The sequence below is a fragment of the Pongo abelii genome, chromosome X (genome assembly GCF_028885655.2).
Source record: "Pongo abelii isolate AG06213 chromosome X, NHGRI_mPonAbe1-v2.0_pri, whole genome shotgun sequence".
Lineage (NCBI taxonomy): Eukaryota > Metazoa > Chordata > Mammalia > Primates > Hominidae > Pongo > Pongo abelii.
Window position 1 is genome coordinate 160,405,053 of NC_072008.2, and position 21,152 is coordinate 160,426,204.

Here is a 21,152-nt window from a genome sequence, read left to right on the forward strand (position 1 = left end):
CGGTGGCTCACACCTGTAATCCCAGCACTTTGGGAGGCCAAGGTGGGCGGATCACCTGAGGTCAGGAGTTTGACCAGCCTAGCCAACGTGGTGAAACCCCGTCTCTACTAAAAATACAAAAATTAGCTGGGCATGGTGGCAGGTGGCTGTAATCCCAGCTACTTGGGAGGCTGAGGCAGGAGAATTGCTTGAACCTGGGAGGCAGAGGTTGCAGTGAGCCGAGATCGTGCCACTGCACTCCAGGCTGGGTGACAGAGACTCCTTCTCAAAATAAAAAATATATATATAAAAAAAAGAAAATATTTCTAACATTTCCCTATTGATACAATTATGTATGTATTTTATCAAGTCTAGGAAGTTCCCTTTTATTCCCAGCTTATTAAGAGTTTTTGTTATGAATAAGTGTTGAATTTTAACAAACGCTTTTTCTGCACTTAATGAGATGACTAGCGTGTTTCTCCTTTATCCTGCTCCTGTGTTAAAAGACACTTATGGGCCGGGCGCGGTGGCTCCCATCTGTAATCCCAGCACTTTGGGAGGCCAAGGCGGGTGGATCACGAGGTCAGGAGATTGAGACTATCCTGGCTAACACAGTGAAACCCCGTCTCTACTAAAAATACAAAAATTAGCCGGGCGTGATGGCAGGTGCCTGTAGTCCCAGCTACTCGGGAGGCTGAGGCTGGAGGCTGAGGCAGGAGGCAGAGCTTGCAGTGAGCGGAAATTGCACCACTGCACTCCAGCCTGGGTGACAGAGCAAGACTCTGTTAAAAAAAAAAAAAAAAGACATTTATGGACATTCTAATATTAAATCACCTTGCTTTACTGACATTCGCTGAACTTGGTCATTATTGGCTATTTTCCTTTATACACATTTGGATTTGGTTTAGAAAAATTTTTGTGAGAGAGTGGGGATGTCCAGCTTCGGAGCGGGAATCTTCACTGCGCCAGCGACTAAAAAGAGAATTAAATATGGGTGATGTTGAGAAAGGCAAGAAGATTTTTATTATGAAGTGTTCCCAGTGCCACACCGTTGAAAAGGGAGGCAAGCACAAGACTGGGCCAAATCTCCATGGTCTCTTCGGGCGGAAGACAGGTCAGGCCGCTGGATACTCTTACACAGTCGCCAATAAGAACAAAGGCATCACCTGGGGAGAGGATACGCTGATGGAGTATTTGGAGAATCCCAAGAAGCACATCCCTGAAACAAAAATGATCTTTGTCGGCATTAAGAAGAAGGAAGAAAGGGCAGACTTGATAGCTTTTCTCAAAAAAGCTACTAATGAGTAATAATTGGCCACTGCCTTATTTATTACAAAACAGAAATGTCTCATGACTTTTTTATGCGTACCATCCTTTAATAGATCTCATACACCAGAATTCAGATCATGAATGACTGACAAAATATTTTGTTGGGCAGTCCTGATTTAAAACTAAGACTGGTTTGTGGTTAAATGAATATGTTCAGTTTTTGAATTTTAATAGTAACTCCAATTCAGTAAATGCTATCATTGTTTACCCCTTCTAAAGATATGATTAGACTTCGTTAGTAATGTTCAACTTTTCACAAAGATGGTGAGTGCCATCTTAAAACTTACTGGAGATTGGTTTTATATTTAAATTTATATAACTGGTTATGTGAATATATTTAAATACTAGGGAAATTCCTTCACTGTCTTAGAACCAAGCAAGATTCACCTGTGTTTTGTGTTCATTTGTCTCTTAAAGGCAAGGGTTGAAGATAAATAAGGTAGCAATGTCTATAGTTTTGGCCTTAACTATGCCAATCTAATTATAATTCCCTGTATTAAAAAAAAAAGAAAAATTTTTGTTTAGGACTTTTGTCTCTGTATTCCAGACCAAAATGGACCTACAATCTTCCTATCTTGTTCTGTCTTTGCCTAGTTAATATTAAGGTTTTGTTGGGTAATGGTCCTTCCTTTTCAATTCTCTGGCAGAGTCTGTAGAGTTGCTAGAACTTGTCTGTAAAACCATGTGGGCCGGCTGTTTTATTTGTGGGAAGATTTTTAAACCGCTGCTTTCAATCTGTTTTATACTTTTAGGGTTACTAGGGCTTGCTTGCTTGCTTTTTTTTTTTTTTTTTTTTGAGACGGAGTCTCACTCTGTCACCCAGGCTAGAGTGCAGTGGCGTGGCATGATCTGGGCTCACTGCAACCTCCACCTCCCAGGTTCAAGTGATTCTCCTGTCTCAGCCTCCAGAGCAGCTGGGATTACAGGCACCCACCATGCCCTGCTAATTTTTGTATTTTTAATAGAGATGGGGTTTTACCATGTTGGCCAGGCTGGTCTCAAACTCCTGACCTCAAGTGATCCACCCGCCTCGGCCTCCCAAAGTGCTGGGATTACAGGTGTGAGCCACCATGCCCGGCCTTTCTTTTTTTGTCTGTTTTAGTAAATTCAGTATATTTCTACTTTGTTTCAGGTTTATTGTCATCAGTAGTTGATGGTTTATTTTTAGTCATTAAACTGTATATATACATTTTCTGTATTTTCATATAATTCACAATTTTAAAGGCAAAATTAAAAAAAACAATAGGCCAGGCATGGTGGCTCATGCCTGTAATCCCAGCACTTTGGGAGGCCGAGGCGGGTGGATCACCTGAGGTCAGGAGTTTGAGACCAGCCTGGCCAACATAGTGAAACCCCATCTCTACTAAAAATACAAAAATTAGCTGGGCATGGTGGTGCGCATCTGTGGTCCCAGCTACTCAGGAGGCTGAGGCATGAGAATCCCTTGAACCAGGAGGTGGAGGCTGCAGTGAGCCGAGATTACACCACTGCACTCCAGCCTTGGTGACAGAGAGAGACTCTGTCTCAAAAAAAAAGGTAATCACATTACCCGCTTTAAAGCATACATACAATTCGGTGGTTGTTAGTATACTCACAATGTTGTGCCACCATCACTAATAATTCCAGAACATTTTCATCACCCCAAAAAGAAACCCCTTACTTGTTGGCAATCAATCTCCGTTCCCCCCTCCTCTAGCCCCCGGCAACCATTCATCCCCTTGCTGTCTCTATGGATTTGCCTGTTCTGATCTTTTATATGAATGGAATCATACGCTATGTGGCCTTTTGTGTGTAGCTTCTTTCACTCAGCACAATGCTTCCAAGGCTCATCCATGTTGTGGCATGGATCAGTATTTTACTTCTTTTTATGCCTGAATAGTATATCAAATGATGAGACCAAATCATTGTACTGTTCTTGCAACTTTTCTGTAGGTTTTTAAATTTTCAAAGTAAGAAGTTGAAAAGAAAAAATTTATCTTAAGAAATCATTGGATTAAAGAGGAGAGCATACAGAAGTGACAAGCTTCGAGAGCATCGTGAAAAGAGGAACACGTCTTACCCCAACCTCTACACACAACTCAAGCTTTCCACGAGGGGCAGTTAGAATAGTCAAGATACGCATGATTAAGGAGGATAGATCAAAAGTCAACGACAACCAGAAAAAGAATGAGAGAAGCCAAAGGGGAAACAAAGGAAGGGGGAAAAAGAGAATAAAGATTAAAATTGGGATGAATAAAATAAAAAACATAAAATAGTAAAAATTGTAAATAAATACAAAAGCTGATTCTTTAACAACAGAAAAAAATTGATAATTTCCTAACAAAATATAACTTTCTGAAAACCCAACAAGAACTAGAAAATTTGAGTCTACAAATTACCATTTTAAAGTAGAGAAGGAAGCCAGACTCAGTAGCTCACGCCTGTAATCCCAACAGTTTGGGAGGCCAAGGTGGGAGGATCACTTGAGTCTAGGAGTTTGAGGCCAGCCTGAGCAATATAGTGAGACTCCCATCTCTACAAAAACAAAAATTAAAAAATTAGCTGGACGTGGTGGCACACACCTGTAGTCCTAGCTGCTCAGGAGGGTGAGGTGAGAGGATCGCTTGAGCCCAGGAACTTGAGGCTGCACTGAGCTACAATCATGCCACTGCACTCCAGCCCTGGCAATGGAGGGAGACCCTGTGTCAAATAAAATAGAGTAGAGAGGGGATTCTCCATAAAAACAGTACCAACCCTAAGTAGTTTCAAAGCCAAGTCCTATATAATCTTTCAAGACAAAATAATTCTGATATCATTTAAACTATTCCAGTCCACACAAAAACATTTCATAAAGCCAACAATACTTAAACCTAGGTTGATGCCCAAACCTCCTAAACAGAGTACGAAAAGAAACCTATGAACAACTGCCACTTCTGAATACAAATGCAAAAATTATAAATAAAAGATAAGCACATGGATTCCAGCGATATAGCAAAAGAATAAGACATTATGTCTGACCAAGATGTAATATTCTATTATTATGCATAGAATAGAATTTCGAGTCTACTCCAGAAATACAGAGGTGATTCAACATCAGGAAATCTTTCCACATAATTCATTACTCAGCAAATTAAAGGAGGAAACTCACAGGATCACTAGTTGCTGACTAGGCATTTGATGCATTTCGACAGGCGTTCCTTGAAAAAGAAAGAACATCTCTTCTAAAAGATACTGGGTAGAAACAGATGAAGGTGATCGTGAAAGACAGCATTTCCACTCTTCTGCATAGCAACACAAAAGCAATGGGTTGCATGGAAACCCCCTGCCAGCTCCATTGTTGGCAAAAGGAGGAGTCAGACAGCCTCCTAGCAAGCAAAGCAGAAATCTTTCCCAAGCCCCAGGTCCTGAAGATATTCTCCTGTTGTCTTCTACAAGCTTTATTGTTTTGCTTTTTGTTCTTAGATCTACAACACACCTGGAATTGATTTTTTTGTGTATAATGTCAGGCAGTGGTCAAGATTTGTTTTTTCTTTAAAAAAAAAAAAAAAAAAGACTTCCAGGCTGCAGATCCTCAAGAAGGATTCTGTAGGGTCTTATTACAAGGTCCATTTTGGGTCTTGTTTTTAAGCAATGCCAGGAAGCTGACCAAAGTACTCTCTTCCTTTAAAAGCAACAGTGTATTGAGATGCATCTCCCTTTGAGGGCAGAGGCATTTGCTTACACATGTCGGAACTTGGGCACTTTTACATTGCAAGGGAGCCATTGGCAATTCTCTGGTCCCATCACAATTGCCTGCTGGAGAAAATGCACAGTATGAACCCCTGGGGAGGGGATATTGCCAATTTTATGACTTGCGCAACTCGCAAATCAAGTCCTTCCTCTCCTTTCATGCCCTCACGGTCTCAGTGCCCGCCATCTGCATCCTTGGGACGAGGCCATGACCCAAAGGGGCTGCTAGTCTTCTTCCTTTCTGTCTTTGCAATCCTTCCAATGGGTTACCTGTGATGCACACCGCATTCTGGTTTAATGCTTATTCAATTATAAATTGTTTTCTTTCTCTTCTACTTTTGTGGAGAGGTTTTCTGGGTTGGGAGAAGATTTTGTTTTTAATTAAATTTCCCCAACATACTCCATAGCAACGGGGAAAGGAGTTGTTCCCTTTCCGCATTGCTATGGAGTATGTTGGGGAAATGTAACTCATCCGACCAGGCACTTTCTCAGGCATCAGTCCCAATCAAGTTATGTTATTATAACAGGTGTTGTCCTTTCCCCATTGCTATGGAGTATGTTGGGTAAATTTAACTAAAAACAAAAGACAGAAAGGGCCTCACTCTTCTGTACAGCTAAGTGGGTCTGTATCCACTACAGTAGGCAGGTTTCACAATTCGGAGCCAGGTAGCAGCTGAAACTGAGAGATGAAGAGAGTTATCTTCCTGGATGATTAATTACATTTCAAAAAGCTGGCTCCCGGATCCCAGAGGAGAGGAAACATTCCTGAGTTGTGAAACTGGCCAGAGCTTCTTTAGCCATTAAAAACATCTACATACATTTGAAAAGGACAGAGAAAGAAATTCCAAAAGATAAAGGAAAAAGGTGCAGGGAGTCTCTTACCTTATTTTCAACAGAGAGAATTAAGCCTCTTGTTTTTAATCTGTATTTGCCCTTACAATCTTCTTCCTGTGTTACTATGAAATAATAACATTGCAATATTTAATTAACACCATTGTTGCTTTTACCTTCTTCTGGGCAAGTTGCAGATGACTAAATATCCAGCTAGTCCATAGTAAAATGCAAAACAATGACCACAATTGCAATAGCATCAGTTTTTGAATTCAGTACAATACTTGCCTTGGAGGACAACCTTCAAATATATCACATCAATGGTTCAGGGTTCAATCAGATTCTTTGTAGGCAATGTGTAAACATTTCCCTCCATCACACATTAATTGTACTAGCTGTCATGACATCTTCATTGCCTGAGCTTTCAAATGGCTAACCATTTGAATATTATTTTGTGGCTCCTTACAAAATCTTATCCAATCCAAGCTTAAGGAATAGCTTAACTCTGGAGTCTTATAAATTTTTAACGAAGATTTTTCCTTGTAAGACCCCCAGAATTTCTTGAGTTTTCATCATATATGTATATGTGTATATATATATATACATTTTTTTTTTTGAGGAGTCTTGCTCTGTTGCCCAGGCTGGAGTGCAGTGGCGCGATCTCAGCTCACTGCAACCTCTACCTCCTGGGTTCAAGCGATTGTTCTGCCTCAGCCTCCTGAGTAGCTGGAATGACAGGTGCCTACCACCAGGCCAGGCTGGTCTCAAACTCCTGGCCTCAAGTGATCCACCCACTTTGGCCTCCCGAAGTGCTGGGATTACAAGCGTTAGCCACCACGCCTGGCCCTGTAACATCATATTGACAATAATAATGTAGGCACTTTGGTAATTGTTCTGTCTTCCTGAATGGTATTTCTCAATGTGAACTACTGAGATACATATGGCCATATCTAGGATCGAAGTCTTTTTTTTTTTTTTTTGAGACGGAGTCTCTCTCTGTCACCCAAGCTGGAGTGCAGTGGTGTGGTCTCGGCTCACTGCAAGCTCCGCCTCCTGGGTTCCTGCCATTCTCCTGCCTCAGCCTCCCGAGTAGCTGGGACTACAGGTGCCAGCCACCACGCCCGGCTAATTTTTTGTATTTTTAGTAGAGACGGGGTTTCACCATGTTGGCCAGGATGGTCTCGATCTCCTGACCTCATGATCCGTCAGCCTCTGCCTCCCAAAGTGCTGGGATTACAAGCGTGAGCCACCGCGCCCGGCGGATCAAAGTCTTACTATGAACTTCCAGGGTGTAATGTACACAGCCCTATCTGTTTTTTGTTTGTTTGTTTGTTTGTTTGTTTGTTTTGAGATGGAGCTTTGCTCTTGTTGCCCAGGCTGGAGTGCAATGGCGTGATCTCGGCTCACAGCAACCTCCGCCTCCCGGGTTCAAGTGATTCTCCTGCCTCAGCCTCCCGAGTAGTTGGGATTATAGGCATGCACCACCACACCCGGCTAATTTTTGTATTTTTAGTAGAGACGGGGTTTCTCCACGTTGGTCAGGCTGGTTTTGAACTCTCGACCTCAGGTGATATGCCCACCTCGGCCTCCCAAAGTGCTGGGATTACAGGCATGAACCACCACGCCCGGCCTGCCCTATCTGTTTTTAGTTGAGGAAAACTCATCCTATCGGCACTTTCTCAGGCATCAGTCTCAATCAAGTTATGTTATTATAACAGCCTATTAAGTCTCCCTGGATAACAGACAACATTTGTTTATCTATCCATACTGGGACTGGAGAGAACTTGCATTGTACAGTTAATGAAGTGACATTATACCTGTCTTCGCAGCCTCTGTCTATAAATGCCAGCTTTCTATTTGTCTATTGATTAGATGCTATTCTTTTCATCCGTTCTATAGTCATAGTCCCAATATCTAATTGTTTCCTTAAATATGAATAGACCTGCTAATGATGATATTGTAGAACTGTTTTGTAGCTAATTGCTGCTGGGCTATGAGTGAGGGCCTCCTACAGCTTGATGAGATTATGTCTTCCCAGCATTAAATTATTCCAAACAGATCAATTTCAAATGTTAACAAATAACATGTTTGTTAGTAAAAATGTGAGTCTTACAGTAATTCAAATAACCACTACTGTGGATAGAGCAGCCAATACCAGTTACAGGAAAAGTCCTTTGTGGCAACCACAGTGCAATCCTCCCAAGGGTCCAGCTGCGTTTTTCTTTCTCTCTGATGGCCCTGTAGGTGATCAGTAGCATTTGAAAGCGTTCCTCTCAGCACAGTGGCAGCCCAGGCCTTTCCCCTGGAAAAGCTTTGATGCAGAGGAAACCTCCCAGTCAACTGGGATGGTGGACTTCTTTGGAGGGATACCTCCAGATCCTTCTGACTTTTTAAGTCTCCTGGTTTCTAAAGAAGAGAAAAGCCCTATTAAGTATTGAGTATGATTACGGGAGGATTCAGTTAAATTAGGCACAGGAAGGACAGGCACAGTGGCTCATGCCTGTAATCCCAGCACTTTGGGAGGCTGAGGCAGGTGGATCACCTGAGGCCAGGAGTTCAAGACCAGCCTAGCCAACATGGCAAAATCCCATCTCTACAAAAAATACAAAACAAACAAACAAACAAAAAAAAACTAGCCAGGTGTGGTGGTGCATGCCTGTAATCGCAGCTACTTGGGAGGCTGAGGCAGGAGAATCACTTGAATCTGGAAGGCAGAGGTTGCAGTGAGTTGAGATCGTGCCACCACACTCCAGCCTGGGCAACAGAGCAAGATTCTTTCTCAAAAAATAAAAATAAATAAAAACATTTTAAAAAGTCAGGCACAGGACTTGGTCTTGGACCCAAGTTAGAGCTAGGCCATGCTTGCTTAAAGGAGTGGCTATAATTTTAAACAAGGCTAGTGGTAAAGTTCCAGGCCATCTTAACATTGTAGGTTGCAGAATCTTAGCCAATGAGTCTTTCAGAGCTGGATTCATTAATTTGTTAATTAATTCATTAATTTTTTTATTCTACTGGATGACAGTAGGAATAAAATGACTTTTTCTGTCTGATTCAAATGCTCTGGTATTCCAAAAGGGAGATTCATATTTATTAAGAGAGTCTTTCCCATTGTTTATACTTCCTGCCTAAGCATCAGCTTCTTTTTCTCTTTCTTCACAGCTGACAACAGATGCCCTAATTGTTTCACCTCAGGTTAGCACTATTGCAATTTGTCTAGCAGGACCTTATGTCCCTGCCAGATGAGAAATTGCAGTAAAGCCAAAGCATCAGTTTTGCATTGCTCTTTAGTTTCTGAGGCTACTAGTAGCAAGTCATCTACATAGCAAATAATCATAGATCCCCCTGGTGGGAGAAATTCCTCTAAGTGTTTCTGTAAATGACTAGAGAAAATAATGGGAGCATTCAAAACCCTTGAGGAATTCTTTGCCATAAATATCAGACTTTCTCATAAGCAAAAGCAAACAAGAATTTAGATTCATCCGCTAGAGGAATGGAAAGAAAGAAAATGCAGAAAATTGATCAATTACAGAGAAAAACTTTGCAGACAATGGTACCAAAGTCAGAATAGTTGCTGGAGTAAACAGAACAGCACACATATTTACTTCTTTAAGATTTTTTTTTTTTTTTTTTGAGACGGAGTCTCGCTCTGCCACGCAGGCTGAGGTCAGTGGTGTGATCTCGGCTAACTGCAACCTCTGCCCCCCGGGTTCAAGCGATTCTTCTGCCTCAGCATCTCAAGTAGCTGGGATTACAGGCATGTGCCACCACACCCAGCTAATTTTTTTTGTATGTTTCTTAGAGACAGGGTTTCACCATGTTGGCCAGGCTGGTCTCGAACTCCTGACCTCAGGTGATCTGCCTGCCTTGGCCTCCCAAAGTGCTGGGATTGCAGGTGTGAGCCACCATGCCCAGCCTTCTTTAAGATCTTATACAAATAAATTTAGCAGTTGACCATCTTCATCACTTTTATCTCTCTTCTCTTTCAGAAGTCTGAGACTATTTCAAAGTGGGTGGCTTTTTCAAATTATCCCTTGTTTCTCTGGTTTTTTGTTTTGTTTTGTTTTGTTTTTGTTTTTTTTTGAGACAAGGTCTTGCTCTGTCGCCCAGGCTGGAGTGCAGTGGCACCATCTCAACTCACGGCAGCCTCGACCTCCCGGGCTCAAGAGATCCTCCCACCTCTGCCTCCTGAGTAGCTAGGGCTAGAAGCATTCACCACCTCGCCTGGCTAATTTTTCTTTCTTTCTTTCTTTCTTTTTTTTTTTTTTTTTTTTTTTTGCTTTTTGTAGAGACAGGGTCTTGCTGTGTTGTCCAGGCTGGTCTCAAACTCCTGGGCTCAAGAGATCCTCCTGCCTCGACCTCCCAAAGTGCTGGGATTACAGGTGAGCCCCCACATCTGGCCTCTAATTCTTTTATAACCTATTTCATTCCTTCTAATTGAGCTCCCAACAAAGGAGATCGTTTTACACACAGCTATGGCTTATCCCTTTGGTAAATTGATTTTATGGGTTTTATAGCTCAAATTAAATCAGCATCTTGATTCTCTAGGGCTCAAAAGATGCCTTGATTTGTGTCAGCTCAGGAAGGGGGCTTTTCCGGCACTGAATATGGTAGGCTTGGAGGTGCATGGCAGGTCTCTCGCCAATAGGTTTATGGAAGAGTCAGGAGAAAGGGGGAGCACTTGCTCCTTAGGCAAAGGCAGAGGGCCCATCTGATGGGAATTGGAGGGAAGGGAATATGTAGAAGGCTGAGTCAAGATACAAACAACCTGTACTGATGGAAAGCAAGAGCAAGAGCTTTCCAAGGCAAATGCAGAATAAGTAGCACCAGTCTGTATGAGAAAAGGCAAGGACAGGTCAGCCTGGCAAACAGTGACCGACATACACACACTTAACCCTAAACTCTTCCCGCCACTGCCATTTCCTCAATCTATCCATTTTGAGCCATTTGCAAAGTATCTCCTAGCTGAGAGTTTTATCCTCCTAGGTCCCCACCCCTGATTCTCTTGTTCCTGCCATCCTGCATGCCCCAGTCTCTTTGGACAATCCCTCTTCCAATGTCCTTGCTTCTTGCAATGATGACGCGTATCTTGCTTCCTTTCCTTTCTGGGTTGTCCAGAACAGGAGTTACTCCCTTTTAGTAAACAGACCTGAGCAACTAACACAGAAGATTTTCAGTTTCTTCCTTTCTTCTTTGACTTTCTCTAGAGTCCCAAATACTGAATAGCTGCTCCTAAGCTTACATGATAGTCAGTCTTGCCATCCTACCACCTTTTCCCTTGAGTTGTTGTTATTGTTTGTTTTGTTTCTTGTTTTGAGACAGAGTTTTGCTCTTGTTGCCCAGGGTGGAGTGCAATGGCACCATCTCTGCTCACTGCAACTGCCACCTCCCAGCTTCAAGCAGTTCTCCTGCCTCGGCCTCCCAAGTAGCTGGGATTACAGGCCTGCGCCACTATGCCTGGCTAATTTTGTATTTTTAGTAGAGATAGGGTTTCACCATGTTGGTCAAGCTGGTCTCGAACTCCTGACCTTAGGTGATCCACCCGCCTCAGCCTCCCAAAGTGCTGGGATTACAGGCGTGAGCCACTGCGCCCAGCCATATTGGCACTTTTTAAGCCTTGTGTTTTTTAATGTCCCATTAACCAAAGCAAATCACATGGCCAAGCCCAGATCTGAGAATGTGGAAAAATGGACTCTACCTCTTGCAGGGAGGAGCTGAAAGTTCCATCACAAAAGGGTATGCATCCAGGGATGGCAAGAATTTGATGCCATTTTTGTGATCCAAGGACAGAGATTGTCCTCGGACATAAAATTCAAGGCTGGCAGTTATTTTTTTTGTTGTTGGCACATCAGATATACCGTTGTCTTGTTTTCTGGTTTCTGTAGTTTGTGTTGAGAAGTTGGCTGTCAGTCAAACTGCTTAACTATAAAAGTAATCAACCCACCCACCAGCTGCTTTGAGTATTTTCTCTTTGTCTTTGCTTTCCCTCAGTTTTACTATGATGTGCCTAGGTGTGGTTTTTTGTTTGTTTTATCCCGCTCTTGGTTCATGTGACTTCTAGAAACTGACTTGATATCTTTCACCAGTTTGGAAATATTTCATCCGTTAACTCTTCAAATATTCTCTGTGCCCCATTCTTTCTCACCTTGTTTTTCTGAACTCCAATTAAGCATATATTAGGTCAAGCATGGTTGCTCATGCCTGTAATCCCAGCACTTTGGGAGGCTGAGGCAGGAGGATCCCTTGATCGTAGGAGCTCAAGACCAACCTGGGCAACATAGTAAGACCTCATCTCTACAAAAAAAAAATTGAACAAAATTAGCTGGGCATGATTGCATGTGCCTGTAGTGCTAGCTACTCAGGAGGCTGAGGCAGGAGGATTGCTTGAGCTCAGGAGGTCGAGGCTGCAGTGAGTGGAGATTGTGCCACTGCCCTCCAGCCTGGGTAACACAGCAAGACCTTGTCTTAAAAAAAAAAAAAATACACGCACACATACATATATGAGACCTTCTTTCTGTATCCCCTATGTCTCTTACCTCCTTTTGCCTTGTCTTTTACCACCTTTTTACCTCTCCAAGCTTTAGTCTGGCTTTTTTCTTCTGATTTATCTTTCTGTTCACTGATTCTCTCTTCAGCTCTTGCATATCCCACCCATTGAGCTCCTAATTTTAATTTGTATATTTTATATTTCTAAATTTTTCAGTAGATTCTTTTTGTAGTTTCAAATTATCTGCTAAATTTCTCAATCCTGTCTTTTGTTTCCTTGAATTATTAAATATAATTATTTTAAAATCTGTATCTGATAATGCCATTATTTGGAGTCCTTGTGGCTCTATTTTTATTATATTACTTTTCTAATTTCACTTTTATTACATTTTCTTTTCTCCTTAAGACATGTTTTGTTTGTTTTTAAGACAGGGTCTCACACTGTCACCTAGGCTGGAGTGCAAACATAGCTCACTGTAACCTTGAACTACTGGGCTCAAGCAATCTACCTGCCTCAGCCTCCCAAGTGCTGGGGTTACAGGCATGAGCCACCATGCTGGGCCTTGTCCTGGTTATTTTTTATTGAGTGCTGGACATTATGAATGGAAAACTATAAATCATTTGAGGCCAAGGACAATGTTATCTTCCTCCAGAGAAAATTTACATTTGTTTCTGGCAGGCAGCTGGGGCACTAGAAATCCTAATCACCTTAATCCAATTTTCAGGGATTGAAAGAGCTCGAATCTTGACTACAGTCCCTTAGGGGACAGGGATGCAGTTCTTTAGAGGGCTATTCTATTTCCAGTTTACACTTATTCCTAGACCTTTGGGTTTCCGACCTGAAGCACAAGGAGCTTACTAGGGCCCTCTTCCTTGGTGAGCCCTGCACTCTGATTTTTGACCCCTTACCTCTTAAGTCTGCTAACTGTTCTGCTCAGCTTCTTGGGCCCTCAGCTGTCTCTGCTGAAATTAGTGGATGGCCATAGGGGATAAGCAGCCTTAAATGCTGAGCTCATCTCTCAGCTCATTTCCTTTCTCCCATATCTTGGTCCCATATGCTTCACTGCCTATTATCACTTGGATATTTTCAAGCAAATATTTTCCCTGTTTTATTAAGTCTGTTTAGTTGTTCTCAGTGGAGGTTGTGGTTCAAATTACTTATTTTGTCATTGCCAGACACAGAAGTCATTCAGCACTAGGTTTTAGGCTCTATTTATATTGTTGAGTCTACATATAATCTTGCTTCCAAGTACTGCATAACACTCCCTAATGTTTTATCTGCTTCCTCAGTCACTACAAATAATGCTGCCATGACCTTTGTCATGCAGGCCATTGCTCTGTCACCCAGGTTGGAGTGCAGTAGCGTGAACATGGCTCACTGTAGCCTCAACCTCCTGGACTCAATGGATACTCCTGCCTAAGCCTCTCACGTAGCTGGGACCACCGGCATGAGCTACCACACGCGGCGAATTTTTGTATTTTTTGTAGAGATAGAGTCTCACAATGTTGCTGAGGCTGGTCTCAAACTCCTGGGTTCAAGTAATTCTCCCACCTCAGCCTCCCAAAGTGCCACGATTACAGGCGTGAGCCACCACGCCCAGCCAAGAATTTTTGTGATGTATACCCAAGAGCAGAATTACAGAGAATTATCAAAATTACCCAACCTAGTGTACACTTAATTTGACGAGATACTGACATATTGTTCTCCAAAATGGTTGTGTTGGTCTGTATCTCCACCAGCAGTACATGAGCCACACATCCCTGCCAGCATTTGCTATTGCCTGCATTTCTAGATGTGTGCGTATTTGTCAATCTAATGGGTATGAAGTGATACTGTTGTTTTGATTTGCATTCCTCTGATAATCAATGGGCTTGCACATCTTGGGTGTGGAATGTCTGCTGCTGGTGCTGCCAACACTTGGTGGGGCATGTAGAGCTGGGCCTCCGACCTCTGAGGAAGGGGTGTCATCTGGCGGGTTCCGAGAAGGCTGAAATGAGCTGGAGCCTGAAACCACTGCTGCTGCTAAGGGCCAACTGAGACTGGCGCTACAGCAACAGGAATAGAAAGCAAACAGGAAGGAGCAAGACCCTTCTCTCCTTCCCAGCCTTCCAGTCTCCCTCTAGTGTCCCATTGGTGGAAACTGACAACCAGCCAGAAGACAAAGAAGGAATGGAGGTTCAGAGTCCCAGCGCCAGCCTCACAAAGCAGAGTATGGCACCTTCCCCGCCCCTGCCCCTTTGGCTTCGCAACATCAGTTCGAAGCCTTCTTGCATAATTTGAACTCCCCTCAGCAGTAATGACAACTTTATGTTTTTGCCTAACAAGATGCCAGTGTCCTTCATACAAATATGCTCCTACCCTCTTCTCAAGAGGGGAGACATAAAGTCCCAACGGTTTTTGTAATCATCTCCAAATTACAGTCACGGTATTGATGATATTAATTTCTCCTTTAAATAAGTCATAGTACCACTTAACTATTCTGTGACCCAGAGGCTAAGCTGTAAAGTTTACCATCAAAACAACTGCTATTAGCCAGGTGCGATGGCTCACGCCTGTAATCTGAGCACTTTGGGAGGCTGAGGCAGGAGGATGGCTTGAGCCCAGGAGTTTGAGACCAACCTGAGCAACACAGCAAGACCCTGTCTCTACAAAATATTACAGATAAAAAAATTATCCAGTGTGGTGGCGCATGCTTGTAGTCCCAGCTACTCAGGAGGCTGAGGCAGGAGAACCGCTTGAGCCCAGGAAGTGGAGGTTGCAGTGAGCCAAGATCACGCCACTGCACTCCAGTCTGGGCAACGAGCGAGATTGTCTCAAATTAAGAGAGAGAGAGAAAGAATCAAAGTCTGTAAGTACCGTTTCGTGTCAGAGAGGAGGAAAGATGGCAGAGCCTTTAGGGAAGACTGTGAAGATGTACTGTTGGCCCTGCCAGGTTAAAAGAAATGTGGTCTTTGAAGTGCAAATACATAAGCTTTTCAACCCTGAGCAATAAAAAAAAGTGCTCTGGTGGTCTTTGCAAATTGCTATGGAGTAACACTATTTGACAGGGCAGTAGCAAACTAGACACAGGGGCTATGATGCTTTGCTTCAGTAAAGTGACTGCGTCTGAAACAGCAGCTGCAATCAATTCACCTGCAGTCATTCTTGAAGAGCCATCCACCTTCTGCCAAGCGCCAAATAGACAAATAGCATATGAGAGACATCACGACTGCAACCTTCGAGTTCAAGGCACTAATCTCTGCTATTTCCCTCAGAATCGTGACATTGGGTTCCTTTCTCTCCATTAGGCAAGGGTTGTTCTGGCATCTCAATATCATTGAATTTATGCCACAGTTGAGTTCCAGTTTAAATCAACCAACCACATAGGCTGTTAGAGTCACTTTCAGCTGCATGGACCAGCATTAAATATAGGCCCTCTGGTAAATGCCCCCAGCTCAAGAAATTGTGCCCAATCCAATGTTATATCCATCCCTTTTGGCAGAACATCCTTAGAATTCACTTCCAAACATATTCGCCCAGGTTTTTGCCAATATTTCTTAACAAAAATCATGCTATTGTTCTGGTGTATAGGTTTTCCTCTTGTGTTTTAGTGTGTACCTGTCCACCTGTGGTGGATTGCACCCTCATTATGGGACAGGGGGTGGTTGTGGTGGGTCCTGAGAGGAGAATGGGTATCCTCTTGCAAGGCACCAGAGGGCTACCAGGTCAGCCCTAAAAATTCTCTTACTCCTTGTACCTGCAGGGCTAACAGTGCTAAATCAAACACAAACTTTAATTGCTTGGGTTACAGTATCGCAACGTCAGTTGAATTCCCAGCCTCGCCACGTGTCTCACATGAAATGTCAGGCAGTGGTAGGGAGGAGTGAGACCCTGAAACTTACCACTGCTTTCAAGCTCAAGGACGCAAACAAACCAACCTCCAAACCCCATCTTTCAGGATATGATTCTTGACACCACTCCAGCTGCCAATTTGGCTATCAGCCAGGATCTGATCAAGAAGTAGAAAGGATGACAGCTCCTCCCCTGGTGCATGCAGTTGAGATTTCAGGTGATCTTCCTGCCTTGGCCTCCTGAGTAGCTGGGACTACAGGCACGTGCCACCACACCAGGCTACGTTTTGTATTTTTTGTAGACGAATGTCTCGAACTCCTGGGCTCAAGTGATCCTCCCAGCTCAGCCTCTCAAAGTGCAGGCACTGCAGGTGTGAGTCACAGCGCCCAGCCTCCTCTGTTTGAAGAGTTCTAACTCCCTTCGTTCCCCAGCCTTAGGGGCTGTGTTAATTTCCTGGAGCTGCCATAGCAAAGTGCCACAAACCAAGTGGCTTCGACAGCAGAAATGGATTCTCTCACAGTTCTGCAGGGAAGAAGCCCTAGATCAAGGCTGTGAGAGAGCAGGAGGATCGCTTGAGCCTGGGAGTTTGAGATTGCAGTGAGTCATGACTGTCCCACTGCACTCCAGTCTGGGCAACAGAGGGGATTCTGTCGAAAGAGAGAGAGAGAGAGAAAGGAAGGTAGGAAAGAAGGAAGGAAGGAAGGGAGGGAGGGACGGGAAAGAAATAAGAAAAGGAGAGAGAGAGAAAGAGAAAGGAAGGAAGGAGAGAGAGAAAGAAAGGAAGGAAGAAAAGATAGAGAAAGAAAGAAAAAGGAAAGGAAAGAAGGAAGGAAGAAAAGAAAGAACGAGAGAAAGAGAAAAGGAAGGAGAGAAAGGAAGAAGAAAAGAGAAAGAAAGAAGAAAAAAGAAAGAAAGAAGGAAGAAAACAGAAAGAAAGAAAGAAAGAAAAGAAAGAAAGAAAGAAACAAAGAAAGAAAAGAAAAGGAAGGAAGGGAAGAAAGGGAAGGAAGGAAGGAAGGAAAGAAGGAAGGAAGGAAGGAAGGCAGGGGAAGAAAGGGAGGGAGGGAAGGAAGGAAGCAAGGAAGGAAGGAAGGAAGGAAGGAAGCTGGTTAGAGAGAGGCCCACAGAGCTGAAGCTGGGTCTCTGAGGTCTGAGGTGGGGGCATGGCCTAGCTAGTTGTGGAGGAGTGAGCTCAGTAGAGGGACTTGTGGGGCTGGGATGCAGACCTCTAAGGAGCAGGGGTCTGGCTGATGCTGGGGTCTCTGAGCTCAGGGAATGGCCTAGTACTCAGATTTTTGAGCATAGGGCACTGGGTGTCTGGTGGTGGTGTCTCAGAGGTGGGATGCAATGAAGCTGGTCTTGCAAGTGTTGAGAGATCTGAAAATTGGCTTCAGGCGGTGCCACGGAAATGAAGCACTTGGTGCAAGGGTGAAGAAGCCTTGCTAGATGGTGTGCACAGGAAGGAGCAGGTCCCTTCCTCCTCCAGTCTTGTGGTCTCCCTCAAACGCCCCCAGCTAGCAAAGCCTAGGAGGGAGGCGTTGGCAAAGCAGGAGCATCACCAAGCAGAGGACAGCAAAGGGGGTGGCACGCCCACTCCACAAGCCAGCACTGCTCCTTCTAGGGCACGGATCTCAGAGAAAGGACTGCATATGCCCACTTTATCCATGATGACTACCACTGGAAACAACCCACACGTCCATCAACGGGGGAATGGGTAAGTGAGTTGCGGTGCATGCATGCATACAATGGCTACTAGTCAGCATCACAGAGGGAAGAAGGGACACAGACAGCAACCTGGATGAGTCTCATGGAAGTGATTTGAGAAAGAAGCCGGCACAAAGGGCTCCAGAGCATGTGCTTCTATTTCCATACCCGTCAGGAGCAGGTGAGACCATCTACAGCCATAGATGGCAGGACAGGGCTTAGATCTGCAGCCAGGGATTGGCTGCCTGGAGGCACAAAGGCATTCTCTGTGGTGATGCAAATGTTCTTTAGTTTGGTCCAAGTTGTGGTTGCATGTGTGGATAAGCAGGTGAAAAAAACAGGCATGCACTTGATTTTCTGCACAGTAACCCTCAATAAGGACTTGTTTCATGGATTTTTAGGGCAGTGGAGTTACTCTGTATGATACTGTAAGGGTGGATCCATGTCATTATACATTTGTCCAAACCCATAAATGGACAACACCAGAGTGAACCCCGATGTCAGCTATGGGCTTTAGTTCATGCGAGCTTCTCACTGTGGCTCACCAATTGTAACAAACGTACTACACTGACTTGAAATGTTCATCGTGGGGAGGCGTAGGGGGAGTGACAGGATCTGTGGGAACTTCTTACTATCAGCTCAATTTTTCTGCAAACCTAAAATTGCTCTAAAAAACAAAATGCCTTAATTTTTTAAAAACCCAGGAAAGCAGCCCAGGGCCAATGTGGCAGCTCCAGGTCCTCAGGCCCTCGGACTGCCTTTGTTGCTGCTGTTCCACCATCCTCAACGTGTGACATCCCTTTGGTGCGACAAGGTAGCTCTCCCCACGATCACAGATCACATTTGTCTTTCAGCTGTAAGGAGACAGAAAGTGGCTGGCACAAGGCCACGTGTGGTGGCTCACGCCTGTAATCCCAGCAGTTTGGGATGCTGAGGCGGGCAGATCACCTGAGGTCAGTAGTTCGAGACCAGCCTGGCCAACGTGGCAAAACCCCGTCTCTACTAAAAATACAAAAATAAGCTGGGCGTGGTGGCAGGCCCCTGTGGTCCCAGCTACTCTGGAGGCTGAGGCAGGAGAATCACTTGAACCTAGGAGGCGGAGGGTACCGTGAGCCAAGATCAGGCCACTGCACTCTAGCCTGGGTGACTGAGCGCGACTCCATCTCAAAAAAGAAAAAGAAAGAAAGAAAGAAGGAAGAAAGAAAGAAAAGAAAGAAAAGAAGAAAGAAAGAAAGAAAGAAAGAAAGAAAGAAAGAAAAAGGAAGGAAGGAAGAAAGAAAGAAAGAAAGAAGAAAGAAAGAAAGAAAGAAGAGAGGGAGGGAGGGAGGGAATGAAGGAAGGAAGGAAGGAAGAAAGGGGCCAGCACAGGTTTGCCCTGCAGGTATAGGCACACTCATGCCCCACCATCCTACTAGGTGCATAGAGGCTGGGAAATGGGTGTTCAGCTGAGCTGCCATGTCCCCAAGCCACAAATCTAGTGTTATGGAAGAACAGAAAAACAGATATTGGAGGGCAATAAGTGGACGCCATTACAGGCGGGGATCAAGGGGGACAATGAGTGTAGAGGAGTCTTGAGAGGTTTTGCTGTAAACAGGAGCAGTGAAACCGGGCAAGAGCCAGGGGGCATGCGCAGGCAGGAGCGGGAGCTTCTGGTGATAGAAGCTCCAAGGGCATGTTGGTATGCTGCTGGGCCTGACCCCACAGGGAGAGAGAAAAATTACAGATGCAGAAAACAAGAGGACAGAGGGGGTCTCAGGGGTGGCAGAGACCACTGCACATGGTGGGAGGGGTTCACCTGAGGGGGCTAGGGCTGGGGAGGGGACAGAGTTGATGATGGGAACTCAAGGAAAGAAATTCTTGTCAGATGCTCTCAACTTGCTCAGTGAAACATGAAACAAAGTCCTCACCTTGAAAGTGCAGGGCCTGGGGGCTGAGGGGAAGGTGTAGGCCTTGGAGAACCAGGGAGGAAACTCCAGAATTCCCAAGGAAGGCTGGCTCTGCCTGGGTCCACTTGAGGCTTGTGGTCATAAATCTAAGGTGCTTAGTCCTGGGCTGGGCGTGGTGGCTCACGCCTGTAATGCCAGCACTATTGAGAGGCCGAGGTGGGAGAACTGCTTGAGCCCAGGAGTTCGAAACCAGCCTGAGCAACATAGGGAGACCCCATCTCTACAACAAAAATTTAAAGATTAGCCAGGCGTGGTGGCATGCTCCAGTGGTCCTAGCTACTTGAGAGGCTGAAGCCAGAGGATTTCTTGAGCCCGGGAAGTGGAGGGCTCACCTGTGCTGGCTTTTCTTTCTTCCTTTCTTTCTTTTTTCTTTCTTTTTCTTTCTTTCTTTCTTTTTTCTTTCTTTCTTTCTCTTGCTTTCTTTTTCTTTCTTTCTTTTTCTTTCTCTCTTTCTCTCCCTGCCTCCCTCCCTCCCTTCCTTTCTTTCTTTTCTTGCTTGCTTTCTTGCTTTCCTTCTTTCTCTCTCTTTCTTTCTTTCTTTCTTTCTCTTTCTCTCCCTCCCTTCCTTCCTTCCTTTCTTTATTTCTTCTCTTTCTTTCTTTCTTTCTGACAGAGTCTCACTCTGTCACCCAGGCTGGAGTGCACTGGTACAATCTCAGGTCACTGCAACCTGATTTTTTTTACCTGCCTATCCACACATGCAACCACGACTCAGACCAAACTAAAGAACATTCGCATCACCACAGAGAATGCCTTTGTGCTTCCAGGCAGCCAATCCCCAGCTATAGAGGTAAGCCCTGTCCTGCCATCTATGGCTGTAGATGGTCTCACCTGCTCCTGATCACACCACTGCACTTCAGCCTGGGAGACAGAGTGAGACCCTGTCTCAAAAAATAAATAAATAAGGTGCTTTGTACTGGTTTAGAGGGCTGGATACCCCAGAGAGAACGATGCCACTGGGGCACATCATGAGTCTTCCACTGAGCCATGGAACTGTGTCCCTTGAGACAGAGGAAAAGGCTCCTTCCGCTGGCCACACTCTACTCTCATGTTTGAGCAGTGAAGGGCCCGGCCATGGTGACAGCTAAGCTTGATCTCAGGAGGCCAGCAGAGGCAAGGATCCTGAGTCCCAGCAACAACGTGACAGCAATACCCAAGGGAGCCAACAGCCAGACCTGGCAGGGTGGGTGGAAGGCCCGGGCTCTGGGAAGGGGCAGGGAAGCATCAGGACTGCGTGGCTGGGCCACACCCGGGCCCGCCTGGCAGGGCGCTCCTAGCACCTCCCACAGTGTGACGTGGACAGGGGAAGTAAGTGTTCCGCGAAATGACAGAAGATGCTC

General features: G+C 44.6%; 1 protein-coding gene across 1 annotated transcript; it reads left to right on the top strand.

The window, feature by feature from the left end:
• The first annotated feature begins 908 nt into the window (after positions 1 to 908).
• On the top strand, positions 909 to 1,796 carry LOC112130824 (cytochrome c-like). Its single transcript, XM_024240751.3, has one exon. The coding sequence runs from the start codon at positions 970 to 972 to the stop codon at positions 1,285 to 1,287; it is 318 nt and encodes a 105-aa protein (XP_024096519.1). The 5' UTR covers positions 909 to 969; the 3' UTR covers positions 1,288 to 1,796.
• The last annotated feature ends 19,356 nt before the right edge of the window (positions 1,797 to 21,152 follow it).